General features: G+C 40.1%; 1 protein-coding gene across 2 annotated transcripts in view; it reads left to right on the top strand.

Moving 5' to 3' along the window:
- FAM53A (family with sequence similarity 53 member A) overlaps positions 1 to 27675 on the top strand; it is a 69938-nt gene that overhangs the window by 6906 nt on the left and 35357 nt on the right. Inside the window, exons 2-4 of one of the 2 annotated variants that reach the window (XM_084204456.1) lie at positions 13663 to 13907; positions 20734 to 20788; positions 24454 to 25253. In XM_084204456.1, the coding sequence (XP_084060582.1) occupies positions 13830 to 13907; positions 20734 to 20788; positions 24454 to 25253 (933 nt within the window). In that variant the 5' untranslated portion in view covers positions 13663 to 13829. Of the gene's footprint in view, positions 1 to 13662; positions 13908 to 20733; positions 20789 to 24450; positions 25254 to 27675 lie in introns of both variants that reach the window. The other variant, XM_084204455.1, reaches the window with a different exon arrangement.

Here is a 27675-nt window from a genome sequence, read left to right as displayed (position 1 = left end):
GGCTTCTCTTGGTCACAAGAAAGATGCAGCAGGATACTGCAATATTACTGAAATTTGCATGCTGCCAGAGGAGGGGATTGAAGGAGATTTATTTCTGTGTGGAGAAAGTGTAGGGCAGGTGTGACTTTCTTTGATAATAATACAATAACCTGATTGTGCAAGTCTTGAAGTTTTAATTTGAAAAATCAGAAAAGTAACTTTTAGTTCATTGGAACTCAAAAAACATTGTAGGAGGGTAAGCAAAAACATTACAGGGGCTTGAAACTGAGTTTGCCATTAAAAAATAAAGTAGGGCTGTGAAAGGTGTAGGCTGGTAGTGAGTCTCATGCCCCATACTGGTATTGCACATCTAATGTGATTCATAACAGAAGCCTGAGCAGCTCTTCTTTCTCCTTAATCCAGTGCTTTGCTGTCCTCAGTATTAAAACTTGTTCTGAATATGAAACCAGACATCTTCCTTACTGCAGGTCAAGCTTATTGCCTAATTCCTTGGACATAAGGGGCAGCTATTCCTTCCCCTGTAGTAAGTCATCTTTAAAAAATATATGAACTGTTTGTGATGTTCCTGTTTCCTTGTGTCTTGCCCTTCACCCTCGTGATACTTTGTCCTAAATAAAACTGGTGTATTCAGGTCTTCCTGAGACATCATGTTTTTTCAGCTCTGATCATTCCTGTTGTTCTCTCAAGTTAGTTCACATTGGGCTTCAAGTGTGGTGCTCAAAAAACCCAAGTCTGTACTGCAGCTGAGACTTTCTGTGCTGAGTGGAGTGAAAAAGTGGCTCCACGTGCCCTGGAGCTGATATTCCTGTTTATGCATCCCCATGCACTGGACTTTTTTACACCAGCTTAACACTCATTTCAAGGTCAGCCTGTTGATCCCACCTAGCTCACAGCCTTCTCCTGAAGAACTTGCCTTCCTGTTTGTTCATGTAATCCTGCCTGAGCGTGCCTTTCAGAACTCACTTGTATCCTATTATTGCTTCCAGAACAGTTCTCAAACTTGTCAGAGTTATGCAGGATTTTAAGGCTGTCTTGCAGTCCTTCCTGCTGTTCTCCTGCATAGAACAAGGCTCCTGTGCCAGCAGCAGATCCTGGGAAGCACAGAAATGGAACTGAGCTGGGCTCCTGATCTGTGTGTTCTCCTACACACCACTGGCAGCTGCTCTCTGGCTGTGACTGTCCCCCAAGGATGCCTTTGCTTACCTCCCAGCAGCACAAGGCTGTAAAATGTAAGTGTGTGAGCTCACAGGTTCCTCCCTGTCCCTAAACCCTGTTGCACTGATGTCCCAGTGAACCAGGTGGGTGCTGCACACCTGGAGTGCTCACAAAAGGTTCCCAGTCTTCCCAGAGGTTCCGTTTAAATGCGGGAGAATTAAAGACTCATTGCATGGATTTTGACCTTTTTCTTAATGCAGGCATAAAATGAAGACAGGCCTGACCTCAAACTGATGTCCAAACCCTTGCTTGTTTTAAGAAAGCCCCAACCATGTCCTGTTTCTGTCTGTATTTAAATATATCACTTAACAGCCTGAATCTAGTACCTTGCAAATAATTCCAGGTGTTACAGAGTGACTGAAGTCATCTGTAGTTAGAGTTCTTTGAAGCTGTCCATTCTTGAGATGAAATTGCTCTTTCATTGCAAGCTGTGTGTCAAAGGATAAGCTCCACTACTTGGAACAGCTTTTCTTTGGAGTATTTTTCTTGGATTTGTATTTGTAACTATGTTTTGATGTCTCTATAGGTGCAATTTTCTCTGTTTGAAAATTTGGTTCTCATATTATCTCCCCTGTCAAACTTGATGCACATAATAAATCTTGTGCTGCATAGAAATGTTTTTTTCTGAGCCCTGTCTCTGTTGGGGTTGTTTGACACAGTTCTGTAAATGCTATTCTTTTTTTTTTCCTCCAGCACCTCCTTCTCTAAACTTTCTTTAAATCTCTGCCATTCAGTAATTCCCTTAGACTTGCTCTTATCATTGCCTTATTTATACTCCCTGCATGTGGAGCAGTTTATTCTCATCACACATGTGTTTGAGTGTAGTTAGAAGTTTTATTGTGCCTGGCTACAGGCTGGAATAATGAGTCTTCCACTTGTTCTTTCCACTGGATGCTCTAAGGAGATTGACAGATACACTTTGAAACCATGCTGCATTGTTAAATTGAACAGAGGTTTAGAAAGTCTGATAGTCCTTTGCTAAAGATATTGAATGTTTGTTAGATGGGATTACATCAGTGACCACTCTGAACCCACAAAATCTTACCAGAGCAGTAAGGCAGCATCACCTGGTGTCGGGAAGTTAAAGGCAATGTGGATGGTGATGTTTGTGCAGAGCATACTTTAGGTTAATTGTTGTTTGTAAGTGTTAGATCTTAAACAGGATTATGGGAGAGCTGTGTTCAGAAAAGCTCTTTCAAGGTGTGTCCATGGTTGTGGCAGGTTTTTCTGTATAAAGTGTGATACTCCAATTTTACTAACATAGTTGGCTGCAAAATTCCATGTATTCTTGAGATTAAACTTTATTGTCCTGTTAAATATACAGTTTGAAACTTTGGAACTAGTTTGGGGGGACCTTCCCTTTGTCTTTTTCTCACTGGAGCACAAGCTGATCAAATAATACTGAACCTATTCCTGAGTTCTAAAGTGGCTGTTGAACTGAGCCAAACTGCCATGAAGTAAATGCCTGTTGCACCTGCAGAAAAGGCTGCAGCTGTCAGGAGCTTGTTTATCACTTCAGTACTTCTTGAGTCCAGGTGCTCAGCCAGTGACTTCCCCTAACACAGTTGTTTGTTTCAGATCTTCAGCAGAAAAGACGTTACTGCTTTATGCAGATTATAGTGTGCTTAACCTTTGCATGTGTGAAGATACCAGGAACTCAGGTGTAATTTCAGAGCTTTATTTTAAAGGAAGCTTAGATAGGTACGCTTTTTGTCAGCACTGAAAGGTCATTTGAAAGACCACATCTCTCTTGCTGTTGACTTCATCAGATAAATCTTTACTGTTTTGTGCTTCAGCTTGGTTACCAAAGTTGATCTTGTTAGAATGCTGTCATCTGTAAAGGTACCTGCCCAAGTGGAAGGTCCCATTTCTACTTCAACACACTTGGTCCTGTCCTCCTTTGCACAATTGCTATCTGTGAATGTTATGTGCTGGACTTGCCATGTGACTTCTGCCATTCAAAGCTGCTACATTTCTGTCGCTGTCAGGGAAGATTAAAAGCCTTCCTCAACACTCATTTTTCTACTGGCATTTTTGTGCTCAAATAAAATAGTAATTTTGGTTTATAGTGACTGAAGTATGGCCTTATAGTATTTGTGTACTAATTGGCACCTTGTGCCTGTTTGCTTCCTGTATCAGGGGCATGGTTTTACATTAAGGCTTTGTAGCCCATCCTCTGTGAGTGAACTTTGTAATTTGGAGTTCTAGTGACTTCTGTGAATCCCCTTTGACAAGTAAATCTTTCCATAGAATTTGCTGCTGGAAGTAATGAGCTGTTCATTGAACATCAGGTAGGGTTGAGGTAGTAGACAGAAAATTCTGAGCTGTTCCATCAAGCAAAGGTGATCTTCCAGTATTTAAAGAAAAAACAATCATACTAATGTAGCTAAAATAGTTCACTTTTTTTCCTTCTCTGACATGGTGTAACTTTGTCTCATGAAATTTCACTAGTTGATGTAATTGTTACAAATGCTTTTTCTAAATACCTACTGCGATGTGCAGCCTTTGGTTTGTGTCTTGACCTCTACCACAGCATTTCCTGAATCCAGCTGTTCAGTGTGCTGCTCAAGGCTGACTGCATTGAGGCAAAGTAGTTATCTGGCTTTTCAAATAGTCTAGTGAACTAGTCAGAGCTGCATAGTTCAACTGAACTAATTTTTATTGAAGTACCTTTAATAGGTCTGGCAAGGGGGATGTCCCTGGTGACACCTGAAGTAATGTCTGAATTGAATGCTGAAAGCACACGCAGTATTGATGTGCACTGCCTTTGTCTTTGTATTTCATTCCGTTATTTTAATGGGCTTTAATTTGTGGTCTGCTCATACTTAGGTCATTTGTGGACTGAGAGGTCGCATGTAGTGCAGATTATATGTAGTGCAGATCCCTTCAGAGACTCCACCATTCAAAAGCTTGTGGTATGTGCAAGACACAAGTTGGAAACCAACTACTAAGTTGATAGTAACCATAGTTTAACAAAGCAACAAAAAATTCTTTAAACTACTGCTCAGCTTTACTATTTGTAATGTGATACCAAAACCTCTTTATTTAAAAGAAAATTTTTGCTATTTGAAAGCTATGTGGTACTTGGGTTCTGTTTTCTGGGTTCTAATGGATCTAGTGACTAGATGGATGTTGTAGAACTTGGGATCTTTATGTGCCACCTCTTGAGGTTCCACATAAGTTAGGGTTTCTTCAGTAACAAATTGCAGATGGTGAGCCATGATAGAGTACAAGTTTGGGCCATGAGATGGAACTTGGTTGTCAGCTGCACACCATATTTCATATCTGTTCAATGCATTTCCATGCTCTTTCCACCCAGATAATGTAGCAGCAAGCGTTAACTATTTTATGCAAGCCTGCAAGACTTTTACTGTTGTGTAAACTCTTCCTGTAATTTGCTTTCTTTATATCTTAGGGTTTTATATGAAAATATGTAAACAGTGAACTGCTAAAATAAGGGTACCCACATCCATATGCTCATTCAGTATGGTTGCATAGTGATCTTCTGGAGAGTTCCAATTTTGAGACAAAGACACTTTTCTTAAGCTACTAAATTGGGCATAATACTTTGTCATGAGAAGGAAATATTACTCATAGTATGAAAAATAAGTACAGTGAGGCTTGGAGAAATGTGCTTCATGTTGCTGTAAGCGTTGAGATGTATGGATATTTACAGACTACTGCTCAGAACTTGAGTTCTAAATTTAGTGCTATCTGCAGTTCACCAGCTGTACTATTTACTGAAGAATATTTGGACTACCATAGGTTGCTCATTTTTAATTTCCATAGTTGTGTGCAAGCTAATGAAGGTGTGCTAATCCCTGTGTGCAGATTATATAGCTCATTAGATCCCTGAAATGCCATGAAGTAGCATCTTAACATAAGTGTTTTTCACCTGGCCTGAGGCCTCCAGCATGAACATTTCACTCTTGGGATCATAAAAACAAACCTACTAGTTGGGCTTTTTATTTTAAACAAGCCAACCAGATGTCTGAAACTGCTCAGAATGAACCTGAAGGCAAACAGGAGGAGGTTTATTGGCTGTGTGTGTTTTGAGAGCAGGATGTATGGAAGAGATTTGTGTAATCCCTCAGCTCCAAGCCCATAGGCTTTGGTAATAGAACAGTACTTCAGTGCTGGTGTTACTCCATTCTGTCACAGGGAAGCAGGATGTGTGTGGGGTAATCATTGTCACTGCCATACAAGTGAAGGGTCAGTGCTATGTTTTTTTCAGCCCTGGGTATTTTTAAAGTATGCATATGTATTTGTTTTACTTCTCAGTTTTAAGGGCAAACACTAAGCAAAAGTAGGTGATACTACTCATTATTATTTTTTTCCCCCTCTGGCTTTTCTAACTAGTGGAGTGAAGCAACTATCTTGATAGTAGGGCCACTTGATCTATTTTTTTCCTTTCTTGAAGCCTTAGAAAAAAAAATCTCATGGGTCTTGTACAGTCTGGATCACTTGCTTTAGTGAGAGTCTGGTAGATTTCTCCAAACACTAATATTATCAGTATAAATTCCTCTTTGAGCCTGATTTTCGTATCTTACTGGAGGCTTAGTCTATGAAGCAAATACTTCCATTGGTTTTAAATAGCATATTTATAAAAGCAGTATGTGGAGGTGAAAGTAATTTGTGTAGTACCTGAGCTTTGAGCTTTTAGTAATATTCACTGTACGTTACAGTAAAAAGGTGGAGATTGCCCACTAGGTTCTGTTCTGAATTGCTTAAACAGGCGATAGCTTTTGGTTTGAGTCGGGTAATCTTGAAATAATGGCTGTTAGCTCATTTAGTTCCTAATTACAGCAAAAGCCAAAGGCTTGGTGTTCATGTGTTCAAGCTTCAGTAGGTCAGAGTTCTGTTCCTCAACATCACATCGTAGCCTTGGGCTTTCTGCAGTAGGGCTGAGGAGAAAGAGGCCAAATCTCACATTGCAGGGAGGTGACTGGTCATGGGCCAGCACTGATGGCTCATTCAAATGGAACTCCAAACAGAGTAGATGTAAATAATCTTCAGCAAAATTAATGAAATCCTTGCCTTGTCATTGTGGTGGATTATTTTAGGAAAGAGTGTAAGTAACATAAGCATCTTGGAACAGCATCTTTGTACAGCATCAGACACAAGGCGCAGCTCGTCTGTTGTCCTGTCTGACAGAGATACTTTAAAAGATGCAGGATGACCTGTCTGTGGTATGAGTATTTGGTCTTCATAAGGTCTGAAAGACTGGTTTAAACCTGAGAGACTGACTTCTTATGATATGAGTTGGTAATAAAAAATGCTTCAACCTCTGGCTGAGTTGAGTTCTTAGCCCTAGTTTTCTGTTGTGATATATTCCCTTCTTTAATTAGGTATGACCTGGAAAAAGTCTCTTGAGCTTACTTCACCACTTCTGTTGCTTTGAGAAGTGTACTTTATAAACTGTGACAAAGGTTGAACATTGCCTATCTCCAGCCTTTTTTCCTTTCTGGAAGGTGACTCTCATCTTGTTTTAAAGCCAAACCCAAACTACTGACAGTAACTTGAGAAGTAGAAGGGGGTATATTTATTACAGACAACAGTTCATCATGTAAAATATTTTGGTTCTAATTCAAAATGTATTAAATTATGTTAGGTGTTTGTCTTGTATGTGTTCCTCAGCCAAGCTAGGTGGATTGTATAGCTAAGGATGGGAAACCATACCATCAAAGGTAATACCAAAGTGTTACCTTTAACTTCTTTCCAGCACATCACCCGTCTTTTTGAAGTAAAGTAGAATCCAGAGGCTGTGGGTGATGGTTGAGGCTTCCCTTCCTTCTCACAGGAGCTCTTGGATCTGAAGTGTGGGAGATGGAGTAGAAGTGGGTGTGTAGGATGCAGCTTTATTTTAGTAGCAGTTTATATTTTGTCTCAGCTGCCTCAGTGACCAGCTGGTCTTAGTGATGCTTTAGGTTCAAAACAGTGAAATTCTGGGCTCAGTAGTGGTTTTCTGCATTTGAGGTAAGTGGACCTAATATTCAGTATCATGTGTCTCTGGAGGCATTAACAACCCAAACCCTAATTTTTAACCTTAGAGTGGTGATCTGTAGTCTTGCCTTGCACATTAGTGATGTAGATTCTTCAGCAGACAGTTTTGAGCTCTTGATATTCCTTGTGCTTCCAGTGCCTGTGGACTCTCTGGAATTTGTCTCCAGTGGCCATAAGTTGATGTAAAGGATATCTTCTAGCCTGTTTTTCTTGTCCCTTCTTGGTGTTCTGTGCTGGAGTTGTGTCAACCTGAATCCAGGCTTGAACACTTCAAAATATTGAAGTTTCCTAATAAAAACTGGTTCCTGAAAGCACTGCATGGAGAAAGAGAAGAGGTTCTGTAACTCATGAAATCTGTCTTCAGTCCTTTTAGAGAAACTCTAAATTGCAAACTGTGTTCTTTGGTTTGTTCAGAATTCTAGAATGTGTAGAGTGTGATGTTAAGGCTTTGACACATCTGGACCCTTCAGGGAGAAAAACTACAATTTAAACAGAATGTAGGTGGTTGTGAAACAGTTTCTACAGAATACAAACTATGATTATAAACTCTTTGTCTCTTTTGGTCAGAAACTGTTATTTTAATGCGCTGTTAAAAACCTCTTTGTAACAAACATCAGAAAATAAAGGGGTGCTAATAATTGCCATTGAGAGGACTCCTGAAGTATTATATGTTGGAAATAGAGGTGTCCCCTTTTAGTACCAGTCCCCCAAAATGTTGATTGATAACTTTATAGCCGCAGGAAACTTTCTAATTAAAACTGATTTTTTTTTATTTGATGTGGAATTTTGGAAGGTTTGCAGAATAACCACACTGCAGATTAATGCTGTAAAGGATAGAATCCAAATAATTCTCTTTTAAGTGCCTGGTCTCAACAACTTTTCTGGGCTAAAAGTTATTAATAATAGACTTGGGTTGTAAGGAATGCTTAGCCTCTCTATGAACTTCTTAGTACTGCAGTAAATATGTAGTTTTAGAAATAGAATATTCTCTTGCCTTTTGGAAGTTGGAATTTTGCGATGCAGGCAACTTAGACATTTTGTAGCTTTTTGTCAGATGGCATAAAGTATTAGCTTAGCAGTTTCTGAAAAGCTGGTCTTCCAGCTTAGTGTTGCTTCAAGCATAAGTGGGATGGGACAGATGATGATCTGTTAAAACTTGATCAGTTTTATCTGGTGTTTCAATTCTGAAGTGCTTCTTGGATGCTGCAGAAAGTGCCAGGAGGCAAGAAAATCATATCACCTTTCATCTAGAGTCTAGTAGCAAGATCACCTAGATCTGGAGTTAGTACTGCTGTAGTGATTAGCTCCTTTGGCTGGCTGAAGCGGAGATAATATTTTAAAGAACCTGCTTATCCGAATTGGAATTTTGACTCCAGCTAATACTTTTCTTCTGCTGGGAGCAAGCTAAGTGCATGTATGGGATTGTTGGTAATAAAGATTCCATGTAGCAATCAGAGCAAAGAGTGGGAAATAATGTGAAGTCAGAGAGGGAGCAACCCTCTGTGTTCTCACAGGTCATTTTAGTGCCATAGGCAGAAAAAGAATGGAACAGTGATCACCAAGAAACACCTACATTTGTGTTATGAGGAAATCATCTAAAAATCTTGTGATCTCGTCTTCTTTATCCAAGATAGAACTTCCAGAAACAGAGAAGAAATTGTTAGAAGTGTTTCAAACAAATGTAAATTTTCCCATTGAGATGAGCTGTTGCTGGAACATTTTGTCCTGCAGGATGCAGAGGAGGAGGAGTGGGTTGGAAATGAGTCTGGCTGCCTTACTTTCTTAGAGCCAAGGAGAGATGATTTTTTTGGTGTTGGCTTTGTGTTCTTCATCAGGACTCTTCATCTCTTTGAAAGTAGCTTGTCAAACTGAATGAGCTTCTGACATCCTTTAATTGACTGGGAGGTTGGATAATCTGTATTTTTAGTAGTCTTCCCCAAAAAAAGATACTAGTGATGTCACTGAGAAGATACAGAATTTGTGACATGAGCACTTCTGTTCTATCTCCCCTGTTAATTTTGGCAGAAATTTAACAAGTCATTACTACTTGTAGCTAAACTTTTAAAGAAATAAACCCTCTCTCCTTTAGTAGTACTATAGAGATATAATAATGAATCTTTACCTTTCTCAGCCTTCAGAATGAATAGAAAAGAACTTTAAATCAGAGGCAGTGGTGATACTGATTTCATCACAGCTCATTCTCCAGCTTTGAGGAATGTTAGCTTTGGCTTGCATTTGGAGTTTGATTTTTATATTCCATTTATTCCTTTTGATTAGTCTGCCTTTCAACAACAACAAAAATCTTCTCTTCCTCCCCACCTCTCACCTCTGCCCCCCAGCTCAAGGAGATCGTAGGAAGATTAAGTCTCTCTCAGGACAGAGACTGAGTAACATCTTTTGTTGTGTGTGTTTGTCTTGGAGCTCTCATCTTGCTCACTGTCCTACCTAATCAGGCTCACAAAGGATGGGGTGCTCAGGGAAAGATGGCCATAATCTTGTAGGACTTCATCCAACTTGGAGCTCCAAGGCCTATTGTTATCAGCTCAAGGCTTGGAGGATGTTCCTGTTTGAACTGGCAGCCCCTGGCTCTGCTGCTGCCTGTGGAGATGTGGTGACAGCAGAGGTGTGTCACCTGTGGGCTGTGCTTCCAGGCTCTCTGGAGGCTGGGGCAGGACTGGATTGTGCCAGGATCTCTGCCATGAGGCAGCTGAAAATGTGAATTCAGCAGCATCCTCGTTGCCCTAACAGGGATGGTCAAATGGTTCATATTACTGAAAATCCAATTAGTGTGAAGTGCTGAGCAGTTTGAGAGGGATTTAGCCTGATAAGCATAAAGAATGCAATAAGGAGAGACTGAAAAATAAAGTTGGCTGCCTTTAACTAGCTCTAGAAACATAGCATGGTAGAAGAAGTACATAAAGTAAACAGCTTGCTCTACTCTCTCTGTGGATCCATTAAATACATACCATAGCAGAGAGTCTTGAAATAAATAAACTAAACCCTCAAAAATATTAAAATTAAGTGAGGAGCTTCCCTCTAGGAGGTACTGGGGGACAAAAAGCTTATAAATACGTAATAACAAAGATTTAAAATGACCACAGCTGAGTCAAGTCATTCTTCAATCTCTTGTCTCTTGGCAGCCAATATTAATTAGCAAAGATGAGGAAAACAATTCTTTGTGGAGTATACATAGCTCAACCAGAATGAACCAGGATTTTGGTCACTGAGTGAAGGTGCTGAGGCTGCAGGGAGGATTTCAGATCCCTTTGAGCTGGTAAGTTTGACCAGTCAAATTGGGAAAGGAAGATGGGAGCAAAACATGTTCGAACCATGCTTCAGGAGGAGGTATCTAATTTCTAATTAAAGAGGAATCTGTGTGCTTCAGTGTAGGAAATGCTGATGTCAACTGGGTTTCTTGTGTGGGGAATTTCTTTTCTGTCTGATGCTGTGGTTGGGCAGGTACTTGGACAGGCAGTGTCAGCATGCCACAATGCTCGCACACAAGAATTTGTGTCCAGTTCATGGCAAACCAGGCTGGAGAGCTGATCCAGCTGAAAAACAGCATTTCCCAGAAACAAAAGGAAGCGTTTTGGTTTCATCCAGCTATAAAAATTCCTTGATCTAGTTCTGTGATGAGCAGAAACACTTGTGCTGGCACTGTGCTGTGGGCCCCAAATAGCCAGAGAAGAGAATGTGTTGGCAGTTGTGATGGCAGCTGAGGTACATCAAACTGCAACCTAGCACGGCTTTCAGTGGTAGGAGTGTGATGGTGACATTGCAGTGGTAGGAGTGTGTTGGTGACATTTTGACCACTTGAAACATTTGTTGTGTCATCCTTAGAAAGGAGTGCCCAGTAAGAACAGATTTTTAGTGTAAAACAGTTAATACCAATGTACTGATCAAGCACATTTAAGAAGGGTGAGAAGGGAATTCACTTGTGAAGTGTGCTTCTGATGTGAACTACAACCCCTGCTATCAGGGTTGTGCTTCATATTGAGAAATGGAGTTTGCTTGTGATGGGGAGCAGGAGAAAGTGGGAGCAGATAGCTGAAGGCTTTTTGGGCTAACAGCACTTTTTCATCCCTCCCCCATACTTAAAAAATAAAACTCTGTCAGTGGAGCATGTCTCCATTTGAAAAATTATTGTAAGTGTGAGCTGCTAAAAGGAAACTTTTTGGGGGGGATTTTCCACACTTTCTGTGTTTCAGAGCTGATTGGGTCCCATGCTGTCAGAAAGGGCCTGAATGGTTGCAGTGCCCAAATACTCATTTCAGTAGCTGGTAGGATTTATGAATGTGGATAACTACAATTCAGCATGATTCTGAAAGTGCTATGCTTCTGTGATTATTTTCTTTCCCTTTATCCTTGGATTCAATTGGTTCATTAACTAAAGTCTAATGTCATTCTGTCTAGTCTCTCCTTATTTTAGCTTGTATTAAGCTGACTTAAAATTGCAGTGAAACATTTGAAGTACTAAGCAAAATATAATTAACTGATTACAGGTCAGTTTTTCTTCCGTCTTTGGTAGTTTTATTGGATTTTGATTTTTTTTTTCCTTCAGGGAAATGAAAACCCACAAATTCTTCTATGGCCCTTCCTAATAGAAGTAACTAAAACATGTGCTGAACTTTTCATTGGCTCTTAATAGTAGCCTCTTACTAGTGGAAGCATTCATCCTTAACATGGATCTGAAAGTCTTTGCACCAGTTATGAAGCTCTTCAGTATGTTTTCAACCTGTAAAAGAACAGCAGGCTGACTGGAGGTCAGATTTCTTCTGACTTCTATTCTGGATTTCCAGATTTACTTTAAACTCCACCAGGTTTAAAAGGGGCACAGCAATGTTTGATTGTGCTGCTCTAGACACTGCTGTGTTCACATGCTTGCCCTCAAACTTGGCTTCAGTATTTCACGAGCCACACTTTGCTTTGACTGCCCACATTGAACAGTGTAGGTGCCACCTTTACCAGTGAGTGTGTGAACTTGAGGGTTTTTAAATATTTGACCTGGTGTAATTTTAGAACAAGATGTAAATATTTCGAGTTGTGTGCTTTTCTAAAAGATAGGGCACACAAAGTAAAAACAGACCAGTTGAATTTCCAGCTATCTGGGTAGCATTATTTATGGTGGAAGAGCATTTCTAAGTATTCTGTCTTACAGAAAAAAAAATATTAAGTACAAGGCCAGAAGTTGGGCAGAAGTTACATTTATGGGACAGGTCTCAGGCTGAGGGAGGCTGGTGTGTAGCAGGCTGCTGTGAAGGTGAAATAGTGCATGGTTTGCATATGGAAATCATATTTGAGGATGTACTTAAAGGCAACAGGTTTAAAAGATAGTCTAATATTATTACTAATATTAATATCTTGGTTTTAAGTGGGTTTAACTTGACTTATAGCCTCAAGTTGCTTTTTTTCCTTGCTACTACTGGTTATTTAAACAGCTAATTAGTAGTGTAGAAGAGGCAATATTTTATGGAAATGTTATTTGAAAATAATTTTCTGCCTTTTTTTTAAACTGTAGATGTTAAAACTAGAAAATGTAAGTAAACTTCCTGTCCTAGTAGCATCAGTGTTCCTTCCCAAAGCCTCATGTTTAAATTTGGAAATATCTCTAAGAAGATCTCTTCTCACTTTATATTCCATAAGTGGTCCCTGAACATGCTTGGCCAGCTTAAATCATCAAGAATGGTTAATGCAGGTCACTGGAGAGAAAATATGTAGAGGGTTTTTAAGATAAAAAGAGGTAGCTGATGAACCTAGTGCTTTTGATTTAGATGACTGCTCACAGAATAAAGATATCGAAGCTGTTGTCTGTGATACTTTTGTGTGTATGGGAATCTGTCCTGGTTACTGGATCTGGTGTTTGCTGACAGGTAACAATTATGTAACCTTTAAAGAAAACGCTGAAAAAAACACAGGGCAAGATATTAAAAGTAGCTGAGGGTTTGGGAAGTGGATATAGTGTTTGTTCCCCGCTGCTTCACTTTTCAAGAGGGGATTAGTGATGAGAAAATACAGTAGAATGCTTTAACATGCCAAGCAGTGTTAAACATGCAGAACAGTTTGGTGGGTAAGTGCCTGTCATGTGCTGTTCTAATATACCTGGCTTAGGTTTCAGTAGTTTAAATGAGGGAAGGTTTTCCCTCTGCCTTGGATTAAACTCCTAGGTAGAAGCAGTTCAGTAGCAGGACACAGCCAAATAGTATATTCTGATCTGCACCATTAATGAGTCTCATCTCCTTTCTGACATTTTAATCAGTGAAATCTCAAATAGGAGTATTCTTTGAGTGGAGATGTGTAATCTGCATTTCCAAGGCATCAGCATTGGTCACAAAATTATATATTTGCATGAGGGAATAGTCCAAATAAGAGTTGTGTTATTGCAATACTAATTATATATGCAAGAATTTTTCTGACTTTTCCCCTTTTTCTGATCCAATTTTACAGGAAACGAGACATGATACACTGACAGAATTTGGAAATTAACTTTGGCAGTAAGATGGAAGCATAAATCTCAAGATTTTAGACCAAAACAGAAATGGCTCATGAGTATTGAAAGAAGAGACTGAAGAGCCTCCAACACTTGTGTGAGCAGTGGAAAAGGAGCAACTACCATGGTAACACTAATAACAGAAAAGCTGCAGAACCAGAGCTTGGATGATCTGACCTGTAAAACATACAATATTAATCTGGTAAGGATCTACCAAAACAACATGAAATAAATGTGAAATGCCAAGTAACTCACAACTGCATAATAAATTCAAGAATGCAGATCAGCCAGAATTCAGCTATTTATGTTAGGACTGGTTTGCAAGGTTGGGTGAGAGTTGTAATGGGAAGGAAAAGTGGATCTTCAGCATTTAGACTGAAGTGATGCTTTTTTACTTTGACAATCTTTTAAACCTTGCTACTTCATTTTAAATAGCAAAAAGCCAGTTCTCTTCATGAAATAGTGCTCTAATGACTGAAAAGAACTATCCAACCTTCTCAGGATTCCTTTTTTACTAGCAAAATGCGCACATTTTTTTATGGGTTGAAGTTTTCCTCCCATACAGACCAGGTGCTTGATAGCTTTATACCTGACAAGAGTATTTACTTATAAAAATCCTTGACTGCCATGTAGGTAACTATAACCACTGGGAAGAAAAACAGATCATCAAGTAAATACAGTTAAACTAAAAGTCAGGTTACTACCAGACTGTTTTTGCTGCTAGTAGAGTGGATCCTGGCTTTTTCAGTGTCTCAGATGCCTGGTGCTCTGAAAAACTTTGTAGTTTATAGTGTTACTCTTGCTGGTTTAATCTCTGGGTTCATTGTGTGGTTCAAGCATGCAATTCAGGCATGAAGGAATCTATTCTCATCACATCTCTCTTGTGAATGGAATAGCTGCTCCAGAGTGAGTAATGCAGAAGAAAAGTCTCTTGTCACTTCTAGATGCCTACCTGAGAACCTGAAACCATGTTCTGTCTGGAATGCGCTAATTTTGTTTTACTGACTTTAATTACAGCGTCACCCTTCTGTAAGTCAAACTTCAATGTTCCAGTGGGACACAAAAGAACTTTACTAAATGTCAAGGTGTTGCTAAACTCTAGTCTTGTTACTTTTTAAAATAATCAAACATTGGACTTGAAGTATGTCAGTTACTTTTAAATTCTGTGTTGTAACTTACTTAAACAACTGAACTGCTTCCTTATTGATTTCAAGAGCCCAAAGCAGGTGAAGCATACCTTGAATGTGGTGGAATTTGTGCACAAGCACCTGCAATTCTCATGTATGCAGTTCCTTGTCCAGTAAGGATGTGTAGCAGTAGACATTAATCAAGCACTTTTATTTTCAAAACTGTAGCAGGTCCATTTAGAGTTCTTCCAGTAATTGATTTTACTTTTATTTCACCTGCCCCTTAAATATGTGCTGTTCTTGAAAGGCAGATTTAAGGTGTTGAAATGATGTTAACTCTCAAGAGAAGTGCATACTTAGCTTGCATTTATTTTGTCTGGTTTGATGAAGCATTTGGGCCATGCAGTTTGTAGGAGAATCTGCTGTATCTGTGATCTGGCAAAGTCATCATTTGTAACTAAACTCTGGGGCCTAATTGTGAGCCAATAATGACTTACAGCCAGTAGCAGTGTTTAGTGACAAACATGCAGCAGCACCTTGTAATTTTCTAGTCTTTTTGCCAAAAGTCACTGAAAGTTTTGGACCACAGACCTGTAATAGCAGAGAAGGGTGTGTTGCTGCTTTTACACTGTGTGGAGTCTGTACAGGAGTGTGTCGGCATGCTGTAATGTGTTGTGGGTTAGCTGTTTTTTATTCCTCTCCTTATCTGGACTTATAATAAAGCATGAAAAAGAACAAGTAGAGCGGAAAATGGCGCATGATGTCTCATCAGTTGTTTCGTCCTCAGCCTTCTCCTGTTCCTCTCCTCCTTTTATCTGTCAAGTAATTGGTTTTGTAAGTGCTTTAGTTCTTACAGAAAATAGGTTCTGAGGACAGGAACAGGTTCTGTTTGTACACAATGGCACCCTGAAAAAGTGTGGAAATTGCAGTGAGGTGTGGAAATAGAGAAGCAAGTGTGAATAAAAGTGTGCAAGTAGGTTGCTCCCTACTAAAAAGGATTCATGGAAGCAAATAATGACTTCCTGGCTAAAATGTGAACCTAAGATAAAAAGTGTGCTTTTTCCACTGGTAAAGGCAATTGCTACATGTCACTAAGAGAAAAAGGCTGCTGGTGATAGTCTGGTATCAGTCTGGTATTACTGCTAGCACATTTAGGCTTTTTGGCAAGTTCAGGTTAATGCTGTAGTTTCTTCTAATAGCAGCAGCAGTTTGGAGCAATTCTGAAGTGATCTTGGCTGCACCTTTGTTACTTGTGCTGGCACAAAGTTCTGTGACACCATGTGGTGAACCTCATTGTGAGCTGATTGAGGATTAAGACCAACTTTTCTTGCCTGGGTTAATGTAGTTAAACCTTATCAGTTTTGTGATACCTTTTACTGGGCATCTGCACAAGTGTCTGGGCACAAGTAGATAAAATAGCTGGGGGAAAGCTATTCTGTTATACAGCTCATGAATGAGGGTTATAAAAGAAGAAAGAATGGCTCTTTCAAAGCTCTGTACTGTGCAGCCGAACTGGGCACAAAGACAACATGTATAGGACAGAGTACACTTTTTCATTTGTGTAAGCTGTGTGGTGACCAAGTACCTCTCTTTTATGTTGTAAAATACTGGCTGCAGCTTTTTACTGCTCTGTTAAATGGCATGCTAATTTTCCAAGCTGGTGTCATTCAGCCAGTGCATGCTCAGTGATGTTGTACAGCCTTGTCCTGCACCTGCCTTCAGGAAAATGACTGAGTGACTTGCTGTAGAAGCAGGAAGCTTGTCCCAAGCTGTTTTCCTCAGTTTGGGTACTGTAGCTCGCAAGGTAGTGTCCCTGGTTGCTCAACTCTACCTCTCAAAAGAGGTGAGGAGTTCTGTGAGCACATTGTGGCTTTCATGAGTTGACAGCAGCACTAAATTAAGTAGTTGGTCCCTGGTCCCTTGAACTCTCAGAACTTTCATAGAACTCAAAAGTCTTGGATTTGTCTGTATTCTGACTAAACTTGTATATTTTTCATATTGCTGTATAGAATCTCATGTTGGTTTGTAAAGCAACTGTGTGAGCTGTAAGACTTCAAGGTGTGGTAGTAAGAGGGAAACATGAGCACTGCCAGTCAAGGATTTGTGAAAGGAACAAGTTTTACTGTAAAACCTCTTCCAGCCATGTGGGGTCTCATTATTTTTAATTTTTGAGGCTTATTAATGTTGAAAGATGTAGAATTAAACTCTCTTCCTCAGAGGAAAAGCCACTACTTGACTTAATCACTTCTTTGTATCCTGAGAAAAGGTCCCAAGTGTTCCTCCTCACTATTTCATATCCAGTCATATTTGGAGGATATTTGGTTGAGAAATAGAGGTCTGGCATGGCCTATTCAGACTGAGTCACATCTGTATGGTGGTGGTTAAATTAGTATTTGAATGATAAACAATGGCCTCCCTGTGGTTTGGAAAGGATGCTGATAAATTGGAGGAACTCAAATATACTTGGAAACTGGAAAAAACTTTGAAAAAAAACCCTTTGAAATTAAAGCCATTAATTTTAAAAGTATGAAGATGAAGTTGTCATTCTGAGTATAATGAGGAGGGATAGCACAGGCTGTGAAGTCCTTAATGCAGTACATTGGAGTGTAGAAGAATAGCCAGAATTATTTTTGTTACAGTTGGCTTCTGCTAGCAAAGAACACTTAAAATTAGTAATGTAAATTATAATATTATAATTTTTTGTCAGCCTCTTTTGCCCAGCTCTTCCATTTACTCAGTTCAGACTAGGTGTCTTTTTGAGTGAGTATTTTAATGAAAGAACAGCTGTTAAGGTTCAGAAAACCAACTGAAACTTGCAGCACTGTTCTAAATGTTGTACCCACCTTTCCTTTCATTTTGGACACAGTCTCTCCAGCTGCACAAAAGAAATTCTATTTATGAACAAGCATTTCAAAATAGATCCACTTCTTGGCATGGAGCAAATAATTCTAACTTCAGGTGAAACTTGTGGTTTCATTGTTTTATGTGTCTATCTTAAAATATGCCATTATTTCCTTAATAAATTCTCCAGAGGCACGAGATCTCTGTGGATGTTTTAACATCTATTCAAAAAGCAGTAGTTGCAAGATGGATGTTTCCTCTTCAGGAAAGTGACCTTGCTGAATAATTTGGCCTTATTCTAAGCAAAATTTCCTTCACACAGAGGGTAGCAGACTTCCCTATCAAGGTTCTCAGCAATTGCAAGCTCTTTTCAAGCTTATAATCACAAAATAAAGTATTAATTGAGAAAGCTTCAGGTAGCTCCTAGCACAAAGGGAATGAGTGGGGGAGGGCAGAGTGTGGCCAGCCCAGGAGAGCTGATAAACTGGTTCAGTGCCCTGTTACAGTAATGTCTAGTGGGACTTGTGCCATGTGCTGTATAGATAAAAAAAATCCTCCCTCCTATAAAACTTTACAGCCTGACAGGGTCTTCTCAAGTTTGGGCTTCCAGACATGGTTAAAATACACCAGCAGACACTGTTTCCAAGTATTTTTGTTTCACTTATAGAAAGCCAAGCATATATTGTAGAGATTTGTTACTTACTGTCCTCTTAGTTACTCAACCCTTATTTCAGTGCCTTGAACTTTTGCTGGAAATAGTGCAGCTTACTCTCCCTTTCAGCATATGATGTCACATGTCATGTTCTTAGAGTTTTTGGTCTGAATCTCCAAAGAATTAGCAAAGAATTTTTGTGACTTAGCAGGATTCTGTGCAAAAGATCCCAAGTTGCAGAGGAGATATGCCTGCTTTGTCATGGAACTGAGCACTGACTTCTCCAGAACCTGGTCAGAAATAGCTGGAAGGACAAGGTTACTGTCTGAGTTAGAGAATATGGCAGTTCTCTGGAGGACAGCTAGTCTGTGTGTACGTGATCCTGCTTTTCCCATGGTTCCCCTGACAAGTAGTTTCAGTGCTCTGCAGTTGTCAAAGGTAAAATAGTTTAGTCTCTAACTGATGGACAAGGCTTTTAAGGTGGTAAAAGTACAGGTAATCAAATAACTTGGACATTCATGAAGAGAGCCTTTTAAAAGATGCATTTGGCTGAAAATGTAAAAATGAAGTATCATCTGCCATGTAGGATTGTCCTTGAGGTTCTCTTCCTCATGGGTATTGAATATCTTGGTCTGTGTAAATAGTCTTTTAAACATCCCTATTATGCCCATATTAACTTATCTTGTTGCTCTTTCCATCTGGCTCAGGATAAATCAGCTGTAAGACTTTTTGACACAGAATTTTGTTATGAAAACGCATTTTCTGTAGCTACTGTCTGATAGTTGAAGAGGTTGGTATTGCCTTTTATTTGAGGAATGATGGAAAGGTAGAATTTGTTGGAAGACTTTTAAGTCTCTAATTTGTTCATTTCCCCTTCAGGGACAGCTGAAATCTAACTACTGTTACCTTAATGTGTTACCTCCTGTGTTTTGCATGAAGCTGGTACCTGATTAAAGTAAAGATGGGTACTGGCTTTTTAAATGTGAATTCTATGGAACTGGCAAGTTGCAGACTTCAAATGGGTTTGAATTGGACTGATTAACAGCAGATCCAATGGAGATTTAAACTTGGGGTTCTACTGTTTTCTCAGAGTAGCTTCTTTAGAAGGAGGTTATAAATGCATCTACTGATGCATTTACAAAGTAAAAATGAAATGGTTTGTCTCAGATGCAGATGCTGATAAAAAATAGGATAGCAATGAGATTTTTAATCTTATCTGTTAATCTGTTCTGTTATTTCCTACCTGTGAAACAATAACACCAAGGGAATATTACCACAGCTCAGTGTTTGTCTCTGTGGGGCTCAAGGATATAAAGTTGTCACTAGCACTATGTGCTGCTGTACAGAAAAAAAAAAAAGAAAAAGCATTGTAGCCCAAGGATGTTTGTTTAAAAATTGACTTTGTATCTGGAAAGGAAGTGTATGTACAATGCTATCTTCTTTGGCTATACACAAAGAACAATGTTCACATAAAGTGTGTTGCTGTTTTTTGAAGCAATCTTCCTCTCCATCCTGAGGTGGTGGTGGGGGAGTGAATAATGACCCTTGGCTTGATGGAGCTATGAGCCACTTATTTATAGCTCCTTTATGGGATGCTGGATTTGCAGGCTCTGTGTTTTGTCTGAGAAATCTAGACCATTAAGAATGCCTTTTTAGCAATATTTTTTAAAAGGTAAATTAGTTACAAACTTGTCTTACTGTGTAGATGCTACCTATGAGGCTTAATTGAAGGCCTTTGCACACAGACCTTGTTTTAAACATGGCTGTTAAGTTGTTTTCCACCAATAAGCTGAGATTTAAAAAGCAGTCAGTCTGCTAAAATCTTTTGATGATAGGAAAGATATTTTTCAATGGCTTTTCTACTTTGAAGAAGTAAAAAAAAAATCACTGCATTGATTATAGGAAAATGTAAAATACTAATAGGGCGTGATTGGAACAGTGTTCATGGTGGTGAACTTCAAGACCTTGTATCTTTAATTTAGATAAAGCTATTCCTGTCCCTTAGTTGAAGATGAAGTGTTTTGCCTTCTAGCCTTAAGATTGAAAATGGAAACACAACTGCCAGACTGTAATTTCCTCTCTGCTGAAATGAAAATTGGATCAAAGCTCTTTCATTAAGGATGAATTATCACTCTTAATTTTCCAGTTCATTCGCATGGGCTAATGTTGTAACTCTTGAAACAGTTTGATATTTAGCAATATATCAGAAAACATTACAAATAATTAGGTGCCAGAGGCTTATTTATAAAGATCAGCTGTTCAGGAATTTCTTCAAGTTACATTGGAAAACCCCATCTTTTAAAGGCATTGTTAACTGCACATATAGGAAAACTAAAAACTGCATGCAGTTTCCTTGAAGTGAATGCTGACTCCACAGTTAAAACTTTTTTTTTTCTGATTAATTTCAGTACTCATCTGAGAAGCTGAACAAAAGTGGCAGCTTGTTCCCTTTCGAAATCAATGGTAAGTTCTTCAGAAACCTTAGCTGTGTTTTACTGAGGTAATTGGTATAGCAAGCAGTCTTTCTTTTGTAAATAAGGTGAGGGGGATGGAGCATGCTGCTGTAGAGCCTGCTGGTTTAAGCTGGTCTTTGAACAATACTGGGAATAGCTGGTTGTTAGTTTTGTACTTGTGATCTGCTTTGCATAGTAAAAAGCCCATGTAATACTTTTTTTTTTTTGTTCAATATCTGCCTTGGTGTGCAGAAGCACAGTAATGCTGTTTTTCATGTTAAACATCTTCAGATTCCTCAGATAGTAGAAATCTTTGTACACCTTATTATATTCTTTGCCACATGGACTTTCCAGAAGATGAGGTCCAGTGCCCTCATAGAAGTGTTATTTGCTTTCATTCCCCCTTGGTCCTATTAGAATAAGTTTCATCTAGCAAAAAGAAGAGTTCCAGTTATTGATATGTGAACTTTGTACTGTGTTATTAAGGCATGGAGTTGAAATTTTGCATGTTATGTTTTCTCTGAGCAATGAAGACTTTTATTTGCTCAGTGAGATTCCTCATAAAACATGAATCTTGGTTTGTGAGAAGTTTCAAATGGTGCTTTGTCTAAATGGCATTACCAGCTAGGCAGGTGTCCTGGTGGGAGTCTCTTATAGACCACCCAACCCAGGATGAAGAGAGGCAGACAAAATACTCTGTAAGCAGCTGGGAGAAGCCTCACAATTGCTGGTCCTTGTTGTCAGGGGGGACTTCAACTTCCCAGATGTCTGCTGGAAATGCAATACAGCAGAGAGGAAGCAGTCCAGGAGGTTCCTGGTCTTTGTGGAAGAAAACTCCCTGACGCAGCTGATGAGTGAGCTCAGCCAGGGGAGAGATCCTGCTGGTTTTAAACAGGGAAGGGCTGGTGGTGATGTGATCAGAGGCTGCCTGGGGTGTTTGATCCTTGGAGAAAGAAGGCAGGGATTAGGAGAACTGCCACCTGGAACTTCTGCAGGGCAGACTTCAGCCTGTGTAGGAGCCTGGTTGGCAGAATCCCTTGGGAGGCAGTCCTGAATGACCAGGAAATGTTAAAGGTGCAGGAGCAGGCTGTGAAAGATGAGCCAGTGGGGAAGATGATTGGCCTGACTGAACAGGGAGCTTTGGCTGGAGCTCAAGGCTAAGAGTAAAAGCCAGGAGAGGTGACCTTTGGAGGGAGGGAAGGCAGCTCAGGAGGACTATAAGGATGTTGTGTATGCAAGGAGACAATTAGAAAGGCCAGAGTTCAACAAGAAGCTAACCTGGCTACTACCATAAAACACAATTAAAAATGTTTCTATAAATGTATCAGCAAAAAAGGAGGGCTAAGGAGAATGTCCATCCTTTACTGGATGCCGGGAGGATATAGGGACAAAGGATGATGTAAGCTGAGGTGCTTAATGCTTTTTTTGCTGCAGTCTTTAACAGTTGTTCTCTGGGTGCTCAGCCCCTTGAGGTGGAAGACAGGGGTGGGGAGCAGGATGAGGCCCCCACAACCCAAGGGGAAATGGTCAGAGATTTGCTCCATCACTTGGACCCACACAGGGCTGTGGGGCTGGATGGGATCCCCCCAGGAGGACTGAGGGAGTCATGGATGGGCTCACTGGGCCACTCTGGCATTTACCAGCAGCCCTGGCTCCCGGGTGATTGGAAGTCACCAAATGTGACCTCATCTACCAGAAGGGGCTGGAGGAGGATCTGGGAGCTACAGGCCTGTCAGTCTGGGCTTTATGAAAGGCAGGTCCTGCTGGACCAACTCAGTCTCCTGCTCTAACAAGGAGAGCTGTCTTGTGAAGGAGGGAAAGGCTTCTCCTGAATAGCAGGTGACAGGACAAGAGGAAACAGCCTCAAGTTGCACCAGGGGAGGCCTAGATTGGATGTTAGGAAAAATTTCTTCACTGGGAGGGTTATCAAGTGTGGAAACTGGGTGCCCAGGGCAGTGGTGGAGACACCATCCCTGCAGGTATTTAAAATACATGTAGATGCAGCACTTGGAACATGGTTTAGTGGTGGACTTGGTGGATATAAATTAATAAGTGGACTCTGATCTTAGAGTTATTTTTCAGACAATATTATTAGGTGCTTCTGCCACATAAAAAATTAAAACACAGATTCTTGACTTTTTTATTTTTACATTAAACTTTTAAATAAGTCTTCTAGCCTGGAAGAAAGCTTCCTAAGGATTTTTAAAAATCAGGTGGGTTCCAGCTAGGAAATTGTCCTACAGTAGATGCTAGGAGTTTTGTACATTAGCTGGACCCCATTGTGTTGGCTCTTTTACTTGCATTGAATTATGGATGGTCCCTGCCTTGAAGAGCTTGCATGCTTAAGGCAGAGCACAGTATGTGGTTGTACCCATCTGAAAGAATGGAGGAGGAAGGACAGAGGAATTCTAATAAAACATGTTTGAATAGGCCAGCTGTCTGCACAGTTAAATGATTTTGAGACAATAGGGTGTTCTTTAAATAAGATCCAAATAAACAGGATAATCCATGACATACTTTGGGCATGGAACATGTACAACTATTTGGGTTTGCAACTTATAAAGCTACTCAGCAAGTCTTTTAGCTGTTTATTACTCTAAAACTTAGCTTAGAAAGTCAACCATAAGAATATACTAGTATTCAGTGTTTAGGCTTATCTAGGTTCTTAAAATAGGTGTATGGGGAAAAATGGGTATTTTAAATGTTCTTTCTTTAAAGCCAGGATAAGTGAAACTTATTTGGCTAATTGGTTTAAATTAGCAAATTTTCTAACCAAGCATGAAGCACTGTTAGCTGGCCAACAGTTTTGCTGCTTTTCAATTTGCAAATCCAAAGTCTGCTGTAGTTCTTCTTACACTTCATTGTATAATGTGGAGGAACAGCTGTAAAATGTGCAGAATGTTCTCAAAGAAACGCTTCACAAAAGAGTGAGAGGCTGCACTGGCAGACTGCTTTTAACCCAGCGTTGCCACTTCAGATGAGAAGTTGTACACTATGTCTGCATTCACAGTAAGATTTGCAGGAGGTTCTTAAGGGATACTTTATTTTATGCATTAAATTAAGATTTGGGGGTTTTTCTTATAGTCAGACTGTAAGGGGGGAAGCAACAGTCTTCAGTCTGATTTAACTTTATACTGTTTCTAATTTAAAGTAAAGCTTTTCAGAGCAGAGAATGTGAACACCCTTTGGAAGTTTTCTTTAATAAGGTGTTTTTAATAGAAAAGCATAAGAGCTAAATGAAGAACAGCAGTCTGAAGTGTTTATCCAGCTCTTGCATAAAAAAAATAAGTTCCCTGATGGCTTCTTATGTTGTTAATCTGGTTTGGTTGTACCTGAGCTTGTTCACTATTCTGATTTAATTGTAGTGTGTGCTGTGCACTAGGAAACTGTCCTATTGCTCACTGAAAAAAAAAAACATTGTGGTTATTCAGTGTAAAGGAAAATGTATTAACAAGGTGTATATATTGGAATGCCTGGATTGGTTCCTGATTAAATACTTTGATCTTTGTTTTTGAATTTTCTTTTTTTTTTTAGTGTGAAATTTTGATTGGGAACCGAGTATTTATGGCTCATCCTTCTAAAGATGACTCTGATGGCTGCACATTAAACTAGGTTTAACACAAATCGTTCTTTCTCCTTTCACCTCTCACCTGTATCTTTTCTTGCTTTCAGAAGACAGTCCTTGGAAAGCTTTAAATGGGGGTTACCCAATCCAGCCTGACACAACCAGGAGCTCAGCTTACCCTTTCCCAGTGTGCGCCTTCAGCACCGGCGCTGCCAGCAATGGCAGCCTGCCGTGGCAGCAGGAGCCCTCCAGCACGTCCATGGTGTCGGGATGGATCAGCGAGCTGAACCTGAACGAGAACTCGGGCCAGCCCCTGGCACCGCCCACCAAGCGCCACTGCCGCTCCCTGTCGGAGCCGGACGAGCTGGCTCGCTGCCGCTCCCCATGGAAGCCCGGCAGCTCCAAGGTTTGGACTCCTGTGTCAAAGAGACGCTGTAACAGCGGCGGCAGCGCTACCTTGCAGCGCTGCAACAGCCACGGAAGTGCCACCTTGCAGAGAAGCACAAGCATCAGCCTGCCACAAAACATCCTGTCCCTAAACAACGTCTTCACCATCACCAGCTTCAACACCTCTCCAGTACCCAGACCTTCCTCTGCCAGCAGCGGGTTTGTGGACAGCAGCGAGGGCAGCACGAGCTCCAGCACCCGCTGGAATTCCGGAGGCCCTTGTGACTTTAACCCAAGGCGCCGGCTGTCCCTCTCCCAGGAGCACATCACCGAGACGGGGAATCTCTTGCCTTCAGCCAGCAGCACTCCCACCTCCACACCCGAGCTCAGCCGGCGGCAGGGCCTGCTCAGGTGCCGCTCGCAGCCCTGCGTCCTGAACGAGAAGAAAAGCCGGCTGAAGCGCAGACGGGAGGAGGATGTACGATGGAACAGGCCATCGTTAGACTTTTTTAAAATGACACGGGTGAGATTTTCCTTTGCTCAGTGTGGGAAGGGTGCTCTTGCAGAAAGGCTGTCTCTAGATCAGCGGCACTGATTTGTAGTTGGCCCTGTGTCTGTTGCCTTTGGCAGGAGGGCAGGTTGCTTGCGCTATACCCTAAAGCAGCTGAGGTTCTGCTTGTGAAACCCAGTTCTTGAAGTCCATTCTACTTGATATATAATGCTGAGAGCTCTCAAAAGATGCTTAAAAGCAGAGGCCACAGAAAAATGGCTTGCTTTTTGAAAAGCAAGGAGGCCATGGGGAATGGTGTAGACACGGTAGCGAAAAGTTGATACCACTGTGTTCCCCAGTGCAATGATTTCTGAGTAATCTTACTGCAGATATGTTTGAGTAAGCCTTCCCTTGGTTTGAGTAATTCTATAAAGCTAAATAAGAGCAAGCAAACCCCTGTATAAATGGATTAATTGAAGAAGCTGCAAATAAGCAGTTGGAAAGAGATAGTATTCCAATATGGCAACTACAGGTGCTCTAGCTCAGTGGAGAGGTGTTTTACTCCAGAGTTCTACTTCCTTCCTCATTAGAGTAGAGGTACTCATTCAAGAGCTAGAAAACTTCAGTTCATGCCTATACTTTGTATGTAATACAAATGCATGTAACAGAACTCACTTCTTTGGAGTTTCTTGGTCAACAGAGTTGAGTGCTACAGTTAAAAATGTAAAACTGAATCTAACATTATGGTCAGAGAACACTTTGTGCTTGTGAATATAACCCTACTGCCTTCTGTAGATATCAGATTTGGAAGGTTTGTGTGATAGTTCTCTTATGACTAGTGGTGGGGAGGCAGTTTGCAAAAGCAGCAATAAAATTGTAAGGAAGGGACATAGTTGTGCACCAGTGTCCCTGTATGTGATGCACTATGCAAAAGAAAAGCTGAATAGGACTCAGTGTTGGCTAAAACATGCAGTTTGTAGTACCCCAGTATTAGTAGGTTTTACATCAAAATACCAGTGAGATAGACACTGAAACTGTCTGATGCTATCTGATTTATATACACTTGGATAAAAGTCTCTATGATGACAACTGTCCTTCCCTTGAACTTTTGTGAAACAGCTTCCTTATGTCTTAAAGGATTTTCCTCTTTAAAAATACAACATTTTTGGTGGAGCTGTGCAGGTAAAGCAATCTGCTTAGTTACTGATAAGGTTGGTAACCAGTCCTGTTCTAGGTATGACTAGATAGTGTTCTCAGTTTTGGCTAAGATGCAAGTTTACTAGTTAGCTAATCAGATCTTACCTGTTTCTCTGTGTTAATCACTGCTGGGATTAGTTTGCTAATCTAGACCAGAAGTATTATTGGATTTGCCTTTCAACTGCTTGTGTGGTCTAATGCAGGTTTCTTTATGCAAAATTGAAAACCTGCCCCTTTTTTTGGCTGGGCTCAGTGCTTGCAGTGCTCACCTCTCTGGAGGTGAGATGCAATATTTCAGGCTACTGAATAGCTTCAGTTGCTCAGATCTTACACCTTTTAAGTAATCCATACAGCAGTGTGTATGGAGGAAACCTGTTACAGCCCATATCTATAGGAAGTTTTTGGCTGTGTAGAGTTGCTGCAGAATTGTATATGGCACTAATATTTAGACAGTCTTGACTACTTTTTCCTGTAAGACTGTTTTGAAGTGATAATTTCTTGATAAGAGGAGTAGCTTATTCTGCAGTGTCAATACCTGATGTTTTCTTTCCAGCTGTTTCAGTAGAATCTTCCTATTTAGACACTTCTGTGTTTTTAATCAAATGCACAAACTATAGCTTGGAAATACATAAATTTCCAAGCATGCTAACCTTTAATGAAAGCATCTGTTCAAAAATGAGGCAAGTAGTGGAAACATTTGAAGTAAAAATTGAATTAAGTTTCCAAGGAATACCAGGGTTTTTTAGAATGTCAGCTTGCTTACCCATTTTATTGTTAGAAGTCTTCATATTTTACCTTCTCTGCATGCCCCAAATCCTAGCAGATGTATATGCTTTGAAATTTACATTGTGGTCTTAAGCAAAATTACTGCTGTGCAAAATGTCATGAGCTAATACTACAGAAGGCTTGTTTTGAAGTGTCATAAAGATATTCAATATCTGCATAGAGCTCAGTGAAGATCAGGGCTACCATTAGGGAATGTTCAGTAAGACCTTCCTTTCATGTATCTTGATGGCTCCTTATTGTTTCTAAAAATACTTTTTCTGTGATTTCAAATTCACTTCCAAGTCAGTTTATGAAAGACCTCTGTTGAAAACAAGCACTTTTAAGGATTTTTGTTTTAAGCTTTGCTGCAAGTATTTTGATGTTCTCAAATCTACCTAAAAAGCTCAGCTTACCAAATGGTTGCTCAAAACCAGGTCAGCAGTTAGATAATAGTGCTTGTGGAGAACTTAGCATGGGGCAGATATGATTTCTG

The sequence above is a fragment of the Fringilla coelebs genome (assembly GCF_963513975.1).
Source record: "Fringilla coelebs genome assembly, chromosome: 4".
Lineage (NCBI taxonomy): Eukaryota > Metazoa > Chordata > Aves > Passeriformes > Fringillidae > Fringilla > Fringilla coelebs.
The sequence above is the reverse complement of the archived record's forward strand: the minus strand, read 5'-3'. Positions and strand labels throughout refer to the sequence as shown.